This window comes from Macaca fascicularis, chromosome 2 (assembly GCF_037993035.2).
Source record: "Macaca fascicularis isolate 582-1 chromosome 2, T2T-MFA8v1.1".
In the NCBI taxonomy this organism is placed as follows: Eukaryota; Metazoa; Chordata; class Mammalia; order Primates; family Cercopithecidae; genus Macaca; species Macaca fascicularis.
In genome coordinates this window covers 131954462-131975199 of record NC_088376.1, presented here as the reverse complement: position 1 = coordinate 131975199, position 20738 = coordinate 131954462, and the positions used below count along the sequence as shown (strand labels likewise).

The 20738-nt window shown below is 38.7% G+C and overlaps 1 protein-coding gene across 12 annotated transcripts in view; it reads left to right on the top strand.

Annotated features, from left to right (window-relative positions):
• Positions 1–20738, top strand: part of TAFA4 (TAFA chemokine like family member 4) — a 229754-nt gene that overhangs the window by 70904 nt on the left and 138112 nt on the right. For all 12 annotated transcript variants that reach the window (XR_010584555.1, XR_012431349.1, XR_010584556.2 and 9 more), the window contains exons 2-3: positions 4034–4168; positions 8480–8595. Coding sequence is in view for 9 of the 12 variants with exons in the window: in XM_074032658.1 (XP_073888759.1) it covers positions 4155–4168; positions 8480–8595 (130 nt within the window). In the remaining 3 variants the exon portion in view is untranslated. The remainder of the gene's footprint in view (positions 1–4033; positions 4169–8479; positions 8596–20738) is intronic.

Genomic DNA, 20738 nt, shown 5'->3' with positions numbered 1-20738 from the left:
AGAATGGTCTCTTCTGCCTCGGAACCTCAAAGTTTCTTGGTGCCAGGAGACATAAATAGGCTTTCTGCTCTTCTGTAGTAAATCCGTGACTGTCTCTACATAATACCCACACATCAGGCAGAAGATGAAAAATGCAGCCCAGCATCCACCATCTTTTTAGTTCATTCCGAAAATGACCAGACATGTTCTAAAAAAATGTTCTTAGTCTAGATATGGGCAATGTCTTTCATCATTGAGAACACTGAGACTCTTTAAAAACAAATGACTTTTGAAGCAGAGTGATAGAAAGGACTGTGTTATAGTTGGAAACAACAGGAATAAAATGATTGCAAGTAAATGCTTCCTTTTGGTGCCATGCACAAAGTTATTGATCTTGAATGTACTGAAGTTTAGAAGTGACACAGTTTGGTTTAAATGTCCCCTCCAAAACTCATGTTGAAATTTAATTGTCATTGAGATGGTATTAAGAGGTAGGATCATTAAGAGGTGGATTAGGTCATGAGGCCTCCACCCTCATGAATAGATTAATGACATTATCTCGGGGGCTGTGTTCCTTATTGTGAGAGTGGATTGTTATACAAGCGAGTTCAGCCCTTTCTTGCTCGCTTGAGCACTCTTCCTCTTCCATCTTCTGCCGTGGGATAATGTAGCAAGAAGGCCCTCACCAGATGCTGGCACCTTGATATTAGACTTCCCAGTTCTGGAACTATGAGAAATAGATTTTTTAAAAGGTATTCTGTTTCAGTTTTGGATATTCTGTTATAGCAGCAGAAAACAGACTAAGGCAAAAAATTGGTACAGAGAGTGGGGTTATTGCTATAGCAAATACTTGAAAATGTGGAAGCAGCTTTGGAGTTGGGTACGGGGTAGAGGCTGGAACAGTTTTGAAGTAAATGCTGAAAAACTGTATTGCTGTGAATGGAGTGTTAAGGGTGGCTCTGGTGAGGGCTCAGAAGAGAATAGCTGTAGGAAAAGTCTGAGACTTCTTAGAGATCACTTAAGAGGTTGTGATCAGAATGTTAGAAATATGGATGATAAGGGCCATTCTGATGAAGTCTCAAGCAGAAATGAGAAACATGGTATCGGAAACCAGAGTAAAGGCAATCCTTGTTTTAACATGGTAAGAATTTGGCTGAATTGTATCCATGCACTAGGGTTTAGAAGATTCCATTAGAAGATGGAATTTAAGAGCAATGATCTAGATATGGGGCAGGAGAGTGTTCAAGGTGCTGCATGGCTTCTTTTGGGTGCTTACAGTAAAATGAGTGAATAGAGACATTATTTAAAGACATAATTTACAATTAAAGGGGAAGCAGAACAGAAAGATTTGGAAGACTCTCTGCCTGTCCATGTGAAGAATAAAACAGTGTATTTGGGAGAGAGTACTAAGGGTGTGGTCAGGCAACCATTTGCTAAAGAGATTGATACAGCTAGGATGGAGCCAGATGCTGTTAAAGACAATGAGAGAATTATCCTGATGGTATTTCAGAGATCTTTCAGGCAAGCTAGCACCTGGAGGGCAAGATTTCAAGAGGGGTACCTGTGGGACCTCAGCATTCAATACCCTGTGCAGCCTTGGAATTCTCCCCAAATTCCAATGCAGCACCCCTCAAGCAGACCCAGGTACAGCTAGTGCCAGAGCTTCAGAGGTCACAAGTGGTATGCCTTGATGGCATCCACATGGTGCTGATCTTGTGGAAGTATAGAGTGCATGAGCCTTGGGGCCATGGTCACCTCCACATAGATTCCAAAGGATGTATCAGACAGTCTGGGGTCCTGGCAGAAACTTGTTACAACTTGTTACGAGGGAGGACCCACCACAGAGAGCTTGTACTAGGGGGCAGTCCTTAGGTGGAACCATGGGAGTGAGGCTACCTCAGAGACTCCCGAAATGTAGAGCTGCCAGTGTACAACTCCAGCCTGGGAGAGCTGCAGGCACAAGACCCCAGTCCAAGAGAGCTGCTGAGTGGATGGGGTCCAGCAAAGCCACAGGGGCAGGGCTGCCGGTGGTGTTGGTAACCTAGTTCCTGCTGTAGCATGTCCAGGATGCAGGACATACAGAGCCAAAGGACATTTTTCTCCAGCTTTAAGATTTAATGTTGTTTTACCTGTTGGGTTTTGGACATACTGGGAATGAGTTACTTCTTTCCTTTTCCTATTTCTCCCTTTTGGAATGGGAATGTCTATTTTATGCCTATTCCATCATTGTGTTTTGGAAGTAGATAACTTGTTTTGATTTTATAGGCTTATAGCTGGAGGGCATTTGAGGTGGGATGAATCTTGAGTTTCATATCTGTTTAGATGGAACTCTGGACATTGGGCTTTTGAATTGGTGCTTTTGGGCTATTGAGATGGAATGAATACACTTTGTATGTGAGAAGAACATGAGTTTTGGGAGGCCAGAGGTGGAATGTTATGACTTGAATGTCTCCTCCAAAACTCATGTTGAAATTTAATTGCCATTGTGCTTTGGACTTCCCAGCCTCTAGAACTGTGAGAAATAAATTTCTTTGTAAATTACTCAATTTCTGTTCTGTTATAGCAGCAGAAAACAGACTAAGACATGACAAGAAAGTGTTAATTCTTTCAAGTAAGTGCCTCAGGTGCACTCTGGGAAAATATGACTGAATGAGTTACTGCTCAGCCTAAAATTAAACTCCTGGCTTCTTGTCTGGCATAAGAACTATTAGATCGCATTACTTTCCACTGATGGATCTATCTTTTTAATGAATTGAAAAAAGAATACCCAGTGGTTCCTTTTGTATGAAGAAAATAAGATAAATATTAGCCAGGAAAGGTCATTTTGGTTTTCAATATGTGGGGAGTTCATTATGATGGGTTCTGATAAATTATATTGTGTAGTTCTTTCTGATAGCAGAAGGTCACATCATGCCCTGGGGTGGACATAAGGACAAACATACTTAATAAAGTTGGAGGATCTGGGAGATGAACATTTTCAAGTTTTTTTTTTTTTTTTTTTCTGAGCAACTCATATTTATACAGTTATTTAAAGCCATTTCCCTCTTGTTGAACTAATTACTCAAGGCCCATACTCTCCTATATGCAGCCCCAAAGTGGTGAGTCTTTAAATTTATTACCGAAAGTGTTCTCTAATCAAACTTGTGGAATTGTCTTCGGGTTATCCAAGAGAAAAATCTCAGTTGTGCTTGGTGGTGGATTCTTAATTGGTTCTACAGGATTCTAAAGTAATTAAACTGCATTTCAAAAATCATTTTTATGTTATATTTGCAACTTGAATATTTATTAATGCATATCATTATTTTTCTCTGATCGCCACCACTGGGAGGGATGTATTTAACTTAGCATCATTACAAATGGTATCGTTTCATGTTCTATTTTTTTCTTAAGATGTCTTTGCTTTAGGATCATCTGACTCATTTTACAAATGTGTTCACTAAGTAGAAAAATCCTTTTAGGTTTGTGCATTGAGGGAGTGTCAATTATAGTATTCACAAGTGTTCTTTATATTTTGATATTGTGGATTATATTGGAAACACTTTTTCTCTTGGTGTTCTATTAACATTCTTTCAAAAAGCAACCTTGTAGATATTCTAGCATCATCTTCAGGCTTATGTCACACAAATCTAAGAATTCAGATCTTTGTGCTGGCTTTTCCACTGCTCTATGGGCTTGGGCAAATTGCATGTCTTGGGAATGCATTATCTCCAACTTCCATTTTTGCCTGATGGTCAATGAAATGGGAGAGTGAAATTTGTCCATTTCAAATGATTTGGGGCCCTTTGTTAAATTTTGAATACCTTTCCTGCTGCAGGAAGTTCTTTAAAACTATATTATGTTAACTAATATGTGGCTAGTTAATGACTGTAGAATTCTGTATCTTTTCCTCCCTAATATTAGGACACCTCACAAATATGGATATGTTTGGCTGTCTGCCACTTGCCTGAAACTGCAGGTGTCATGGTTAAAAACCATTATTTTGCTACTGGAAATTAGTTTCATTTTAATATTAAAATGCTAATTGATTCTTTTTTTTTTGGTCTTTTTAACATAGGTCTTCTGAGCTATGATAATTTTTTGGAATGGCAGAAATGATTGGTTTAGCTACAGATGGGAATTTGGAGTCACTCTGAAATACATCCTGGAATAATTGTGTTTGACTAGAACCAAATCTTATGAGGTCCCCAAGGTAAGATTATTTTAACGTTTACCTGGACATGATATCTCTACAAAGTATTGAGAATTTAGCAAAAGTGAGTATCCTGGAGTTGATGATCCTTTTTAGAAGCCTGCTTTTACACAGACTTTTTGGGAATTTGGGGAAATGTTGATCTTTTCATTTATCTTTCATCTGTGAAATGAAAATTATTTCAGTTTGCAAAATAGTACTTTGGTTTATTCAGTAGGGGAAAAGATGAGGAAATATAAATCTATTGCTGAATAGCTTTCTGGCCCCACCCCCACCACTGTGACCTGGCATTTCTCTGGGGGAGTGGTTGTTGAGCTACTGTTAAGTGAATACTTGTTTTAGGGACTGGGAACTTATGGCTACTCACCCAGCAACTCGTTACATAGAATTGTCCACATAAGAAGAAGATAGATTAGGGATCATTGCCCAGGATTTGGAATGTCTGCCCTTGAGACTTTTGATTTAAGGCATTTGTTGTTGAAATCCAACCAGAAAAACAAACTATTCTGCTGACTTTTTCACTGCTCCATGAGCTTGGGTAAATTGCATGTCTTGGGAATGCATTATCTCCAACTTCCCATTTTTGTCCAGTGGGAAGTGAATTCAGGAGACTGGTTATACATACGATGGGAGAGTCAGGGAAACTGAGCAGAAGATACACAGGAAGCCACTGCCATCCCCTGGCTGGGGACCATGGAAGCAGTTAGTCTGTGGGGAAGCAGTGCCTAGAAGAAGGAAACTAGAACGGAAGCTAGAACCACAGTGGGCCCTTCTGGCAGGAACTGGAGCCATGGTGGAGAAATGGCCACTCCACAGATCCTGCCAAAGACAGAGAAGGCAGGGAGAGATGTCCTGGCCTATCCCTTTTCCTATTCTCCAGGTTCCAGCTGTTGCCTGTCCTTGACTGAACCCAGCCAGTAACCAGCTGACCTGGGAGCCTGGGAAATGCAGCCTAGAGGGCCCGCCAGCCGTCAATACCGGGGAAGGGGGAAGAATGGATCTGAAGGCAAAACAGGCCCAGGCTGTCATAGAATTCATATATTTAAAATAAACTTTTGTTTCTTTTTCATTTTATAATATCACTTTCATTACTGAAGAACATCCCATCTCATGGCTGTGTCATAATTTGTTTAACCAGTCTCATACTGTTAAACATTTGGATCATTTGGATCATTTTTTTTGTCTTTCCCTCCCTGCCTCCCTGCCTCCCTGCCTCCCTACCTTCCTGCCTTCTGCCTTCTTTTTTTGAGACAGGGTCTCCCTCTTTGCTCAGGCTGGAATGTGGTGGTACAATCATAGCTCACTCCTGCCTTGAATTCCTGGCCTCAAGCAATCCTTCCACTAGTCTCCCAGTGTGCTGGGATTACAAGCAAGAGCCACCATGCATGGCCAGATCATTTTCAATAGTATAAACAATAAAAAAAGTCCCATACATTGCTGGTTATTTCTTTAGGGCTAAATCCTATAAGTGATCTGCTGGATTGTAAATGCTTGACACACATGGTCAAATTATCTATCAATGTATGGTTTTATCGAGTGAAACCCTTTCTCTTTGATTTAGATATATTTCATTCAATTATTGCCAACAGTGGGACATTATTTTAAATATTTTAATTGCTTTCCTTTGAGTGTCGGTGGCATTGTAGTTATGATGAGAGTTACATCTTTTATTAAATTATACCTGTAAGGCATAGATGAAGGGATTTCACAGGTGTTTTTAAGGTTCCACATACACTGAATTTAGTTAATCAAAAGAGAGATTATCCTGGGTGGGATTGACCTAATCAGATAAGCCCTAAAATGAGACTGAGCCTTTCCTGGAGGAAGAGATTCAAACCATGAAGGAGCTCATGCAGGGGCCATGTGGCAAAGATGTGAAGGGCTTGAGAGCAGTTCCTGGTTGATAGCAAGAATACAGGGAATACAGAGAGTCCCAAGAAAATGGCTTTGGCCAACAACCTGAGGGCACTTGGAAGTGATCCTTCCCCAGTTGAGCCTCCAGATGAGGACACACCCAGCTGACACCTTGATTTTAGCCTGTGAGTTTCTGAGCAGAAGACCCAGCCAGAACATGCCAGACTCCTGACTTACAGAAACTATGAGATAATATATTGGTGTTGTTTCAAACTGCTCCTGTCCAAGCACTAACTAGGCCCAACCCTGCTTTGTTTCTGAGATCAGGTAGGTTGAGGGTAGTATGGCTATAGATTGTTGTTTTAAACTTCTAAGTTTGGTAATTTGCTTCAGACATTGCTAACATTCTAAACTTACACAGAAACATGGAGCCTGTCTGCTTCGAAGGGCCTTTGGTTTCTCAAAGCATGCCTTCCATCTCTCCCACCTCAGTGTACGCACATGATGGGGACAGAAACTTTAGGAGCAGCTTGAAAGGTGGCAAAGAAAATAATATGTGGATCTTACATGAGTTCTAGATGCTATTATCAATCACGTAATTTGGGGGAAGTCCAGAGGCTCAAATTTCTGTATTTGATGATTTTTGTTTTTTTGTAATGGAACACTCTGTCTCACACATAATGTTCTAAAATTTCAGTTTATTATCCCAGTGTCAGCTATCGATCTATTTGTTACAAAAGCTTATTCCTCTTACCCAAGGATCAGAAGTTCAAATGGCCATATATAAATGAGTCGGGCTGGTTGGGCCCAAGGTACTGACTGCTGGGAGGGACTGTGGAGACCCGTCTAGGGGCAGCTGTGACCACCCCAGCCTGTTACTCCCATGCAGAAATGTGAGCCCAGGGATGCCAGGAATAATTTTTAAAGAGAATCTGGATTCTGATGTGCAATCTGGACATTTTGTGTGTTGGCAACCAATTCAAATTTTTTTTTTTTTTTAAAAGCACAGATCAAACAAAACACATTTGCAGGCTGTATCAGATAGCCTGGCTTCCAATTTGTCATAATTAGTGGCCCCAAAAGGGAAAATTTCAAGGCATCACATAAATGAAGGATTAATGTTCTATTGCTGCATTGCAAATTACCCAACATAGACATTTAAAACCATTTTGAAACAGTTTAAAAGGGCAAAAGGAAGCCAATGCTTTTTGTTACCTTTAACACCAAGTTCTTCAAAGATGATTGTCTTGGCTGCTTAAAAAGCAGACTAAATCTCAAATCAATAAGCAATACACCCTTTAACAAGATCTATTTGACGGAATTGTGAGAGGTCACGGGGAGAGAAGGTTGGCAGCAGAACATGTGTGTGCCTCAGAGTATGGTGTGGGCATTCAGTTCCCCTGAGGCTTTGATGTGTTTTCCTGGAGCAGGGAACTGGGACTTTGGTAGAGGCACTGCTAGGTTGCTGGCAGCTGGAGATGCTTCCTTGGAGGACTTCCTTAGGAGTCTCGCCTATAGTGTGACTCAGGCAAGAAGCCAAACTCAGGTGCCATGTTTTTATTGTCGGCCCATAAGTGTGTATACATTTGCATATATTAAATGGGGGTTTCTTTGATCCGTTGTGGTAATAAGATGCCATGAGGAATGTGTGAGGAAGAACCTAATTTCAGATGCCAAATGCAGTGACTTTTGCTTGAACAGTAAATTTAAAAAAAGCAAACAAAGTTAATCCAGTTCTATCTACTTAATTCCCTTATGATGTTATAAAAGGGCAGAAAATTAGGCAGCTGGGAATAATGTTTTTGATATCCTCCTTTTTTTACTCTTTTGTTTTAGAATAGACCATACAACCATAACATGAACTGAATTGTCTTTGAGCAACTGTTTTGATACTGTCCATCATATGAAGTTAAATTTATTTTATATTCACTTGTATTTGCCCATACTCCTCCCCAAAGGAGGAGTTGAGATTGGTTTAATCAACTGTGAACCCAGTCTTGCAGACCAGAAAGCCTTAGTGTACAGTCAGAGAAACCAGGCGAAAGTTCTTGGACCACATGTGCAAAATCTCCATGGATTCTTTCAGATCCAGAAATCATATGTATTTTATTTGGATCTAGCTCTACGTGTGTTGCTTTTACATCTCATGGTATAAAATAGAATAAAATCCCCGTGCTCTGTTAGGATAACTCAAGCAACAACTTGCGGATTCATAAATTAGCTTCTCACTGATGCATAGGGCTAACTCGGAAAACTCTAACTTATCAAAGGTTTTTATTGAAAATTTACTTAATGCTCAGTGCAAATAAGTTTTGATTGGTTTTCTATTTTCTTGGGAGAAAGGAATTCCAGCTCCAGGGATCTGCCCCTGCTTTCTCCCGCCTTCCTAGGATGGTGCTTGCCAGGGAACCTGGCCTTCCTCAGCCCTCACTGACTCCAGCCCTGCTTTTCCTCCAGGATGAGAGCCTGTGCTAAGTCAGTGTTGCTGTCGCACTGGCTCTTTCTAGCCTACGTGTTAATGGTGTGCTGTAAGCTGATGTCCGCCTCAAGCCAGCACCTCCGGGGACATGCAGGTAAGCCCTTTAAAGCTCATTATGCACTGCTGAGATAAATTAATACAACCCCTCCAAACGTCAGAGTCCACATATTAGACACAGGTAACTGATGTGAGCTTCTGATGGTGTGTAAATAACTAGAGGAAGCATGAAATATGGCGGAGTAACACAGTTTAATGCTTTAGTGCTTAAATAGTCCTTTAAAAATATTTTTCAGGCTTTTAAAAACTTTTGTTTTCTTGGGCACACTTTTATTTTTATAGCACTTTTTCTCAAGGAATCCCAGAAAACCAGCAGCAATTTGTGTGGTTGGCGTGTGTGTGTGTATACATGTCAGTCCATCTGTCCATCCATCCATCCATCCACCCACTCCTGCAGCTTCCTTAGAAGTAGAACATCTTTATAATAAACTTCAACTAACACTTATCGGGCTTTAGTGAAGGGAACAGTCAGATAATTTAAGATCTTTTTGAGATATGTGGAGAAAATATGCTACATGATTTTTTTTTTTTAAAGAAGAGAGAAAAGAGAAAAAGCTGTGGTAACTTTCGTAAGGGACTTAAAATAGGTGTTGTCTAAAGATTTAGAGGCAGCCATTCTGATAATATTCTGATCAGTCATTCTGATAACAGTGAAACTCATATCTCTGCATTGCTGATTTTTAAAGGCGAGATCAAAACCATCAGCTACAGATCAGTTTGTGTGTTTTTTTTTTTGTGTTTGTCCTTTCTTTCTTACATCAACATTTAAAGTAACACAGTGGAAACTCCCCAGTGAATTGTGTTTTCCTGAATAATTCATATTTGTCAGTGGACTTGTTGTCAATTAATTTACTCTCTCAGCTTTGGTAATCTGAGGCATGGCAGTGCCAGAAATGTTTTGACTTCTTTGGAAAAGAGTAATGCCTGAACCCTAAATCACGTATGGGTCAGAATTATAAATTCTCTCTCCAAAGGTCTTGTGTATGGATAGTTCATGAGATAGTCTTACCACCAAATATATAACATGTTATACTTTCCACTTCTTTATTCTGATATTTTAAGGTTAGTCATAATTTAAGGCTCAAGATAATTTTTAAAATCTCACACAACTCAATTTTTGCTCCTCAAGTGACAGTTCCAAGAAGATGAGAAAAATAATGATTGCAGTTTCAGCAAATCAGCATAAAATCAATACCATTTGGCTGCTGTGAAGTGCCCACAGCTAGTTGGTTATTGTGCTGTACCTATTTTTATGAGTTTGTTCATGAGGATAGAGTTCGAGGTCCTCGATCTTATCTCTTTTCTTGAGTGGAGTTTAGGAGTCAGATTAGTTGACAGGTGAAGAATTTCAGTGGGATTACCACCCACTCTCATTCATGTTATAAATTTTCTCTAATGATCTTCAGGGAATGAAAGTCCATGATCCTTGCAATGTCCATGTGGCATTTTTGTCCCAATTTAGTGCTCAGCTGATGGAGAACTCAGGATCGCCAGAATTAATTGGGGCAGTGCACTGAGATCCTGAGAAACTCCGGTCAGATTTTCACTCTGCTGTGGGTGTATTACATGGAAGTCTGACAGTGGGAGCAAGTTGCAGAGAGTTACCTGCAGAAGGCTGTGTCTGAGTGTCCAGAAAGGCTCCCGGCACTGTCCCATGGGCTTCGTGGTTAGTGCTGGTCAATTAAATAAATGGTGGCACTAGGAAACCCTAGTTAGAAGTTGGATGCTTTTTATGGCTTGGATTAGAAGAGTGGATGTTGATTGCTGTGTGTAAACAAGGAGGTATCTTACAACCCTATCTCCACCTGCCTGGCTAAGAGACACGGAAGAAGGTGGGAATCTCCCCCCAGTTTTGGGAGATGGGGTGTTATGGTAGGTGTGTATCAAAGATTTAATTTTCATTTAAGCATTAAAAAAAAAAAAAAAAAAGCACCTAATTTTCACAGGTTGGGTGGTGAGACTCTTTCTTAAAGACAAATAGCATTAATACATTTCCACAGAGTCCAGAGGTAGTATTTCTAAGCGTCTAAAAAACACAAAAGACTGCTTTTGTTGTTTTTAAAGTCTATTTGCCATCATAATTGAGCAGGAGATCACATACACATATAGGACTGTGTAGTTTCAAGCTGTAGAAAAGGTGAAGGGGCCAATTGGTAGGTTCGTTTCTTTTAAAAGGAAGCCAGGGCTAACTCTTGTTATTTCTTCAACCAGCAATTTGTCCTTTTGTTCCTTTTTTTTTTTTTTTTTGGCTGTAAGCAGTGCATCACTTCCCCACAAGGGGGCAGCAAATATGTTTTGTGCAGCGGAAAGATGCCATCTGGAAGGAAGTTTCGGAAACTCGACTCCTGTGGAATTAATGATTTAGGGATCTTCCTACAAATTTCATCCGATGTAGACACGAGTGGTTGGGACACAAAGCACCTTACAACTTTAAGATTTATTCCTGGGAATACTAGGAGACTTCAAAAATTCAGATTTTTGTCCTTTAAAGATGGAATCATAGCTAATTTTCTGATGGAGCTGGAGTTGGGAACTTGGGTGCTATTGATTTATACGTTCACTTTAATAGTTCCATTTCCCTAGAGAACTTTGAACATGACCTGGACTGCACTATTTCAATTCCACAAAATGCTGTGGTGCTTGGTGACTATTTAATGTCACTTTATGCCAATGTAATCAGTTGGCATAAAGTCCCTGGAAAAACTGGGGCACACCTGGAAATGAGGCAGGAGAGGAAATCAAATGTTGAGGGGTCTAAAGTCAAACGTAATTCTGGTTCTGGTACATCCTGGCTGTGTGGCCTTATCCAGGCCACTTAACCTCTCTGAACCTGTTTCATCATCTGTAAAAATGGAATGATATCCATGCTTTTTTTGTTTGGAGTTATTGGAATAACTGAATAAGGAAAAGTAGGTGAGGGGATTAGCACATAGTCAACATTCCATAAGTGGCAGCTATTTTCACATTTGGAGGCATCTCTACAATGAGTGTGGAAAGGTTTGCATTCCAGGAACGGCTGAAGACGGTGAGCATGGGTAGGTAGATGTGGTCAGAGCCTTTAGGGTTTGAAGCTTTCTCATGTGTAAGAGAAAAAGGTTTGTTTTTTCATTGTTCTAGAAAGCTGACTGTGGCAAAGAAAGTCGCTTTATGAAGACTGAGGTTTCAGCTCAAACTTAAGAAGGAGAGAAAGGCTTCAACAAGCTGGGAACAGAGTGACCCAGAAGGGTGTTGAGAGCCGTTTTATTTGCTGGCCTTGAGCTAAATCTGCTGCAGAGAGGATGTCTCACTGATTGGGAAGTAGTTAGATGTCAAGAATTGTGAAGGGTCTGAGCTTTTACCGTCCTCGCAAGCTAGTAGGTTAGCTGGATGCTGGGCAGAAGGCATGAGATGCTTGGGTCAGAGACAAAAGATTTTATTTTACTTTAATCAATCAATTAATTTTTTTGAGATGGAGTCTCCCTCTGTCACTTAGGCTGGAGTGCAGTGGTGCAATCTCAGCTCACTGCAACCTCTGCCTCCCAGGTTCAAGCAATTCCCCTGCCTCAGCCTCCTGAGTAGCTGGGATTATAGGCGCCTGCCACAACGTCCAGCTAATTTTTGTATTTTTAGTAGAGATGGTCTTTCACTATGTTATCCAGGCTGGTCTTGAACTCCTGACCTCAAGTGATCCACTCACCTCGGCCTCCCAAAGTGCTGGGATTACAGGCCTGAGCCACTGTGCCTGGCCCGAGAAAAAAGATTTTATTACTCATGGCACAGGAAGCAGCATGAGCTTCAGGTTTGCTTCAGTTCTTCTTTCATTCTTGGGCAAGTTATGAAACCTCTTTGGACTCAGGCTCTTTCTATGTAAAATGAGAATAATAAAAATAATAAAAAGTAAACCTCAGAGTTATAATAAGGAATCAATTAATACCTGGGAAATGCTGAGAACTGTGTTTGCTTAGTGTGTGCTCAAATGCTAGTTATCTTTATTTAGACCTATCTTCTTTTCTTGAATGTTATCTATTTTGTAGAGGTTCTGTACTGTTCAAATTTGTGGAAATTTAGGTTTTCTGTTTTTTTTTTTTTCCCTGTTATAAATGGTTATGCAAAATATGCATGTTGTGGTTTTGTGTTTTGATGGTTTATGTTATTTTTAACTTAGGGTAAATTTTTTGAAGAGCGATTGTTGCATCCAAGTTTGGGCCCATGTTTTCTGTCCCCTATAATGGCTGAAATTTATAGGAACCCTGCAAATACTCTTGACTGGATGGACTGTTTTAGCTCTAATTTTCTACAAGAAACTAGGTAATTTCAAAAATACTAATTGAGTGGGGCATATAACATCTAATACAGGAGTCTCTCCGAGGCTTAAATTTGAGATAATATTTGTGAAAATGATAAAATTGTATGTACAAATGGCTATTTGTACTTTGCTGGCACAAAAGAATTGTACTTACACAGATGAGTTTGAAAAATGATTTGCCTGCATTGCCTACTTTCTGACACTAGGGGGTAGGCAAGGCTTATCATAGCTAAATAGAGCCACACATGTAATTTTGCATGTTATAAAGCCGTGTTGAAAAAAGTAAAAGGAAACAGAAGAAATTAGTTTTACTAACACATTTTATTCAACCCAATATATTCAAAATATTATCATTTTAACACGTGACCCTAGCCACATTTCAAGTGCTCAATAGCCACATGTGGTTAGAGCCTACTATAAATTAGTACCGTGGACTAATAATGAGTTAGGTCTTAATGTTGCTTTTTTAAAGATTAGATTTATGGATTATTTTAATTTTCATGGGTCAGTCATAGAGCACACTGTTTTATCTCTATTTCATTTAATTTATGTTTTATTTAGTTATTTCTTTCTTTTTTTTTTTTAAGCAAATGACTACTAAATTTAGAAAAAGTACCCGGTAAGTGGGATTTGTAACCTCAAGTCATAAAGAATGGGGAAGAGTTCTGTTTCCTGATGAATTACTTATGCTATTATTCCCTGTAAGAGCGTATTTTTAGGGAGAGGGAAGTGGCAAAAGTAATTTGACTGTGTGTGTGTGTATGTGTGTTTATGGGTGTGATATCAACCATTAAGTCTTAAAATTACCCACTAGCAAACCTCTTTTCATCAATAATGAGCGCTTACCCACTGGGGTGAAACCTGATGATATCATTTTAATATGGTTTTTCCTGTACTTTTCTCTGTCTTCCTTCTTCCTGTCCCACTTCCAATGAATGGTTATTTCAGTAAATCTATGGATGTATTGCTATGTAGGCAACTCTACAATAACATACTCTATTTTATGAGCAAGGAAAAGAAAAGACTATGGAATGGTTTAAAGGGCCTTTGTTTTGGTAGCAATGGAAAAAGGCATCCGTAAAATAGTGGTTACTTTATTCTTTCCCTGGGGAGTTTTTGCACTAAATACACAGAGGCCCCACTGCAGTTACATTCCATCTGAACCTTACAAAGTAGAGTGCAGGCACCTGTATTATTTAACAACCATACTAGTGATTATTCAGACCTGCAGCCAAAGATGAGAACCACTGATTCAGAAGAAAAAAAACAACTGGAAGTTTGACTCTGGCTCCTATCAAAGTACAGTTTGATCTGAGTGGTGATGAGTCTCCATTTCAGTCTTGCTATGACACGGTTAGGCTGAGGAGAGGTGTATTTCACCCCTGTCAAGGTGACCTCCATTTCCACCTCTTGGGAAGGACTGTGAAAATACTTACTCATTTAGTACCAGCTCGACTTTCTGGATGCTGAAAGCTTCCAGCGTGAGGGATTCCATTGACCTCCCTTGTACTCCATATTGTATTTCTTCAGTGCCATCTTGATGGGCTAATCATAATCTCGGCTTTTAATAAGAAGGGAAAGGAACACACATGAGGTGTTAATATTCGGCTTATTCTCATCTCTTCAGCTGCAAGTTCGAGTCCCAGTGCCACCGGCAAGGTCAGCTTTGCGAAATGTCTGACAAATGAGCCTGCTTTACATCATTTTGTGTGTGTGTATGGGAAGAAAGGGTTGTATTACTGACTGGAGTAAAGACTTTCAGTTCCTCAAATGAGCTTGTGAGCCATCCTACTTGGCAGAGCAGACTTTTTCACCCTCCTCTTTGAGTCTTTAAGGCAAAACAGGCAACTGTCTTGGAAGAGTTCTCTGGGTAGTTTGGAGAAAGATTCTCCTTACCCTTGAGGAGATACTTCCCTTTTTCTTCTTTCAAGCCATGGCCTTACACTCATCTAAACAAAGCCTGCAATTTGGGATTTAAAAAGCTACAGGTCAATACCTCATCTGTATGTCAGTGCTATACGAGGAAATTGGAATCATTTGCTCCATATAAGGAAAATAAAATCTTTGGTAAAAAGAAACAGCAGGGGTAGAGATGGGGCAGGAAGAAAAATGACGTTTTGTGTTTTCCTAGGTGTTGCTTGGTTGCTTTAAATATTTTGGTCCATATGGTAGTCTCAGAAGAGAACACCGGAATAATATTATTGAAGGGACATTTAAAAACCCATGACAAAGGATTGATTGTGAGAAGACTGTGTCTGCAAGAGTTAAAAACAATTTGACTACTAAGACCAAGCACCATCAATGCTTATATTTGAGGGTATATCTGAAATCAGATAAGAACTATAACTAAGTCCCACAGGGTTACAAGGGCCTGAGGTGGTTGGGTGTCTCCAATTGGGCTCTGTTGTTTTCTTACCTGTTGGGGGTTGGGTAATGGGATCCTGGAAGCAGAGAGAGAACAATAGAGAAATTTGTTTCAGGAAAAATATAATATGGGCATGAAACAAATAAGTGAATAGCAACAGTGTTGTTAGCAGCAGGCAAGTTTTCAGTAACTCATCGCTGACATTGCTACCTGGGAAAGGGTTGGAAATAAATACCAGCCCTCCAAGGGTGTGGGAGATTTGAGCAATTTGAACTTGGTTGCGCATAAAGGAGTACAAAGTCAAGATGTGTGTCTTCTTCCCCAAAATCAAAGAGTGACAGATTTTGGAAAAGTCTCCTTTGCTCTGGAAAGTCTCATTTGTTGTTTAGAAAGCATTTGCAAGACATGGTGGAAGGCTCGTCTTTCACGGGGAGCTTTCAAAGCCTGCTTGGATTGGAGCTAGAAAAATGAACATGTGAACGTGTTGCTGTGTTCTGCCCTCCCTCCAAGTGTCCTGGGGTCATTTTACAGGCTTTTCAAGTAAGTGTTGCCCTGTGGAGGACAGTGATTTCTAACTAGGCATAGTCTATGTGTTGAAGCTGTTGCCGGCTAAACATATCCAATAGGAAATAACGCCCACATTGAAAGGGAGAGAGCAGTCATTAATATGTATTAGAAATTGGAAACATCCACAGAATGGCTAGATCAGCATTTTTCTGGCCCAGGGTGTGTGTGTGTGTGTGTGTGTATGTGTCTCTGTGTGTCGTCTGTTGTGTGTGTGTCTGTGTCTGTTTCTGTTTGTCTTCTCCTGGAAAACAAGTATGACATTGTCTGATCTCTCCAGGTGGGAGCAAGATTGTTAGCCTCTCCTACCTTATGTTGTACTGATCTGGAATTTGTTTTCTCATGAGCCTGATTTGTACCTCTTAGGTGTGTCACACATCAGAACCTGGATTGTTTCTATAAGTCACTGAGACCTGAATTTGAACCCTACTAATTTTAGAATTTGTAATGGAATGTGTGATGAAAGATCAGCCTTGAAATGATAGGGCCGATATTTACCCATGCTGTCTATGAAAAGGGATTTGCTAAGCAAATAAATGGTGTAAATATATTTACCAAGGAGCTGTTCACGTTATCTTAAAAAATTGTCAAGTGCTTTGGGAAGCATTTATTTAACATGAAGTCAAAATGCTTGTACCTTCTCTCTGCAAAGTCCTATCTATGTGACCCTGGGCAAAGTTACTTCATCTCTCTGAACCTCAGTTTCTTCTTCCTGGAGGTATTACAACATCCCCTACCTAAAAGTATTTTTTGTGACATGAAATGAGACAATTTATCTAAAGGACTTGGCATTATGTCTGGAATTTAATGCATTTTCTTATTTATTATTGCTACATAACAGTTGTACATATCTTTGGGGTACATGAGATATTTTGATACATATATACAATGTGTAATGATCAAACCAGGACAATTGTGACATCAATCACCCCAAACATTCACCCTTTCTTTATGTTGGGAATATTGTCATTCTTCTTCTCTGGCTATTTTGAACTAAAACCAAATTATCGTTAACTATAGTTGCTGTACCGTACTATTGAACACTAGATCATATTCCTTCTATATAACTGTATTTTTATATCTATTAACCTCTGTTCATCTCTCCCTCCTCCCAACCCTTCCCAGCCCCTGGCAACCACCAATCAACTTTCTACCAGTATAAAATCTACTTTTGTAAGCTCTCACATATGAATGAGAGCTTGCAGTATTTATTCTGTGCCTGGCTTATTTCACTTAACATAATGACCTCCAGTTACATCTATATTGCTGCAAATGACAGGATTTTATTCTTTTTTATGACTGAATAATATTCCATTGTATATATGTACCACATTTGCTTTATCCATTAATCCAGTGATAGATACTTACGTTGTTCCCATATCTTGGCTGTTGTAAATAGTGCTGCAATAAACATGGGACCATAGTTATCTCCTTGAAATGCTGGTTTCCTTTCTTTTGGATAGATATCCAGCAGTGGGATTGCTGGATCATTTGGTCCTTTTAGTTTTTGAAGCACCACTATACTGTTTTCCATAGTGGCTGCACTAATCTACATTCCTCCAACAATGTATGAGTGTTCTCCTTTCTCCACATCCTTGCCAGCATCCATTATTTTTTGTCTTTTTGATAAAAACCATTTTGACTGGGGTGAGATATCTCATTGTGGTTTTGACTTGCATTTCCCTGTTGATTAGTGATGTTGAGCATTTTTTTCATATACCTGTTGGTCATTTGTATGTCTTCTTTTGAGAAATGTTTATTCAGCTCTTTTGCCCATTTTAAAATTGGATTGTTTTTATTTTGTGCTGTTGAGTTGTTTGAGTTCCTTATATATGCTGCTTATTAATTGATTGTTGGATGGATAGTTTGCAAATGTTTTTGGCCTTTTCATAGGTTATCTTTTCACTTTGCTGATTGCTTCCTTTGTAGTGCAGAAAATTTTTGCTTTTCTGACCTGTGCTTTTGAAGTCTTACTAAAAAATCTTTGCCAAAACCAATATATTGAAGCATTTCCCCAGTTTTTGCTTCCAATAGTTTCATAGTTTCAGGTGTTAGATTTAAGTCTTTACTCCATTTTGATGTGATTTTTGTATATGGTGAGAGATAGGGGTCTAGCTTTTTTCTTCTGCATATGTTTTTTCAGTTTTCCCAGCACCATGTTTTGAACAGACTATCCTTTCCCCAATATAGGTTCTTGCTGTCTTTGTCAAAAACGAGTTGGTATTGTAAATAGTGCTGCAATAAACATTCATGTGCATGTGTCTTTTTAGTAGAATGATTTATAATCCTTTGGGTATATATCCAGTAATGGGATTGCTGGGTCAAATGGTATTTCTGGTTCTAGATCCTTGAGGAATTGCCACACTGTCTTTCACAATAGTTGAACTAATTTACAGTCCCACCAACAGTGTAAAAGCGTTCCTATTTCTCCACATCCTCACCAGCATCTGTTGTTTCCTGACTTTTTAATGATTGCCATTCTAACTGGTGTGAGATTTTGGAACCAACCCAAATACCCATCAGTGATAGACTGGATAAAGAAAATGTGGCATGTATATACCATGGAATACTATGCAGCCATAGAAAAGAATGAGTTCATGAGTCCTTTGCAGGGACATGGATGAGGCTAGAAACCATCATTCTCAGCAAACTAACACAGGAACAGAAAACCAAACACCACATGTTCTCACTCATAAGTGGGAGATGAACAATGAGAACACATGGATACAGGAAGGGAAACATCATACATCAGGGCCTGTCGGGTGGGGAGCAAGGGAAGGGAAAGCATTAGGACAAATACCTAAAATACCTAATGCATGCAGGGCTTAAAACCTAGATGATGGGCTGATAGATGCAGCAAACCACCATGGCACATGTATACCTATGTAACAAACCTGCACATTCTGCACATGTATCCCAGAACTTAAAATTTAAATAAAAATTAAAAAAAAAATGAATTGACTGTAAATGTGTGGATTTATTTCTTGGTTCTGTGTTCTGTTCCACTGTTCTATGTGTCTGTTTTTATGCTAGTACTATGCTGTTTTAATTACTATGGCTTTGTAGTATATTTTGAAGTCAAGTAGTGTGATGCCTCCAGCTTTGTTCTTTTTGCCCAATCCGGATTGCTTTGGTTATTTGGAGTCTTTTATGGTTCCACATGAATTTTAGCATTTTTTTTTCTATATTTGTGAAGAATGTTGTTGGTTTTTGATAGAGATTGCATTGAATCTGTAGACCACTTTGGGTAGTATTGACATTTTAATGATATTAATTCTTCTAACCTATGAGTATAGACATCTTTCCTTTTTTGTGTGTCTTCTTCATTGACTTTCATCAGTGTTTAATAGTTTTCTTTGTAGAGATTTTTGCATCTCTGGTTAAATTTATTTCTAGGTATTTTATATTCTTTGTGTCTAGTGTAAATAGTATTGATGTCTTGATTACTTTTTTGGATTCTTTGCATATAAATGCTATGGATTTTTGTATGTGAATTTTGTATCCTGCAACTTTACTGAATTCACCTATCAGTTCTAAGATTTTTTTTGTTGGAATCTTTAGGCTTTTCTAAATGTAATGTCATGTCATCTAGGAACAGGAATGGTTTGTCTTCTTCCTTTCCAATTTGGATGCCCTTTATTTCTTTCTCTTGTCTAATTGCTGTGGCTAGAACTTCAAATGTTATGTTGAAGAAAAGTGGTGAATTTGGGCATCCTTGTCTTATTCCAGATCTTAGAGAAATGGCTTTCAATTTTCCCCCAAGCAGTATGTTAGCTGTGGGTTTGTTATATATGGCCTTTATTGTTTTGAGGTATGTTCCTTCTGTACCCAATTTGTTGAGTGTTTTTATCATAAAAGAATGTTGAATTGTGTTGAATGCTTTTTAAACATCTGTTGAAATGATCATATGGTTTTTGTCCTTGATTCTGTTAATCTGATCTATCATGTTTATTGATTTGCATATGTTGAACCATCTTTGCATCGCTGGGATGACATTGATTATTTGATCATGGTGAATGGTCTTTTTATTGTATCATTGAATTTGTTTTTTAGTGTTTTGTTGAGGACATTTACATCTGGGTTCATCAGGGATACTGGCTTGTAGTTTTCTTTTCATTGTGTCCTTACCTGGTTTTGGTGTAAGGGCAATACTGGCCTTGTAGAGTGAATTTGCACATATTTGCTCTTCTTCATTATTTTGAATAGTTTGAGTAGAATTGGTGTTATAAATAGTTCTTTAAATATTTGGTAGAATTCAGCAGTGAAGCCATAATGTCCTGGGCTTTTCTTTGATGGGAGATGCTTTATGACTGCCTTGATCTCATTACTTGTTATTGATCTATTTGAGTTTTCTATTTCTTCCTGGTTTAATCTTGATAGGTTGTATGTGTCCAGGAATTTATTCGTTTCTTTTAGCTTTCCCAATTTGTTGGCGTATAGCTGTTGATGATCCTTTGAATTTCTGTGGTATCAGTTGTTACGTCTTCTTTTTTTTTTTCTGATTATATTTATTTGGGTCTTCCCTCTTTTTATTCTTTGTCTAGTTAAAGGTTTTTCAATTTTTTTTATCTTTTCAAAAAAACTTTTTGTTAATCGTTTGTATTTTTTAAAGTTTCAATTTCATTATTTCTGCTCTGGTATTATTTCATTCCTTCTACTAATTTTGGATTTGGTTGATTCTCTTCTAGTTTCCTGAGATGTATCATTGTTTGTTTGAAATCATTCTACTTTTTTGAAGTAGGCATTTATTGCTATAATTTTCCCTTTTAATGCTACTTTTTCTGTATCCTATAGATTTTGGGATGTTTGTTTACATTTTCATTCCTTTCATGAATTTTTAAATTTTCTTCTTAATTGCTTTATTTTCACATTGATCGTTTAAGAACATGTTTAATTTCCACGTGTTTGTATAGTTTCCAGAGTTCTTATTACTGATTTCTAGTTTTATTCCAATGTAGTCAGAAAA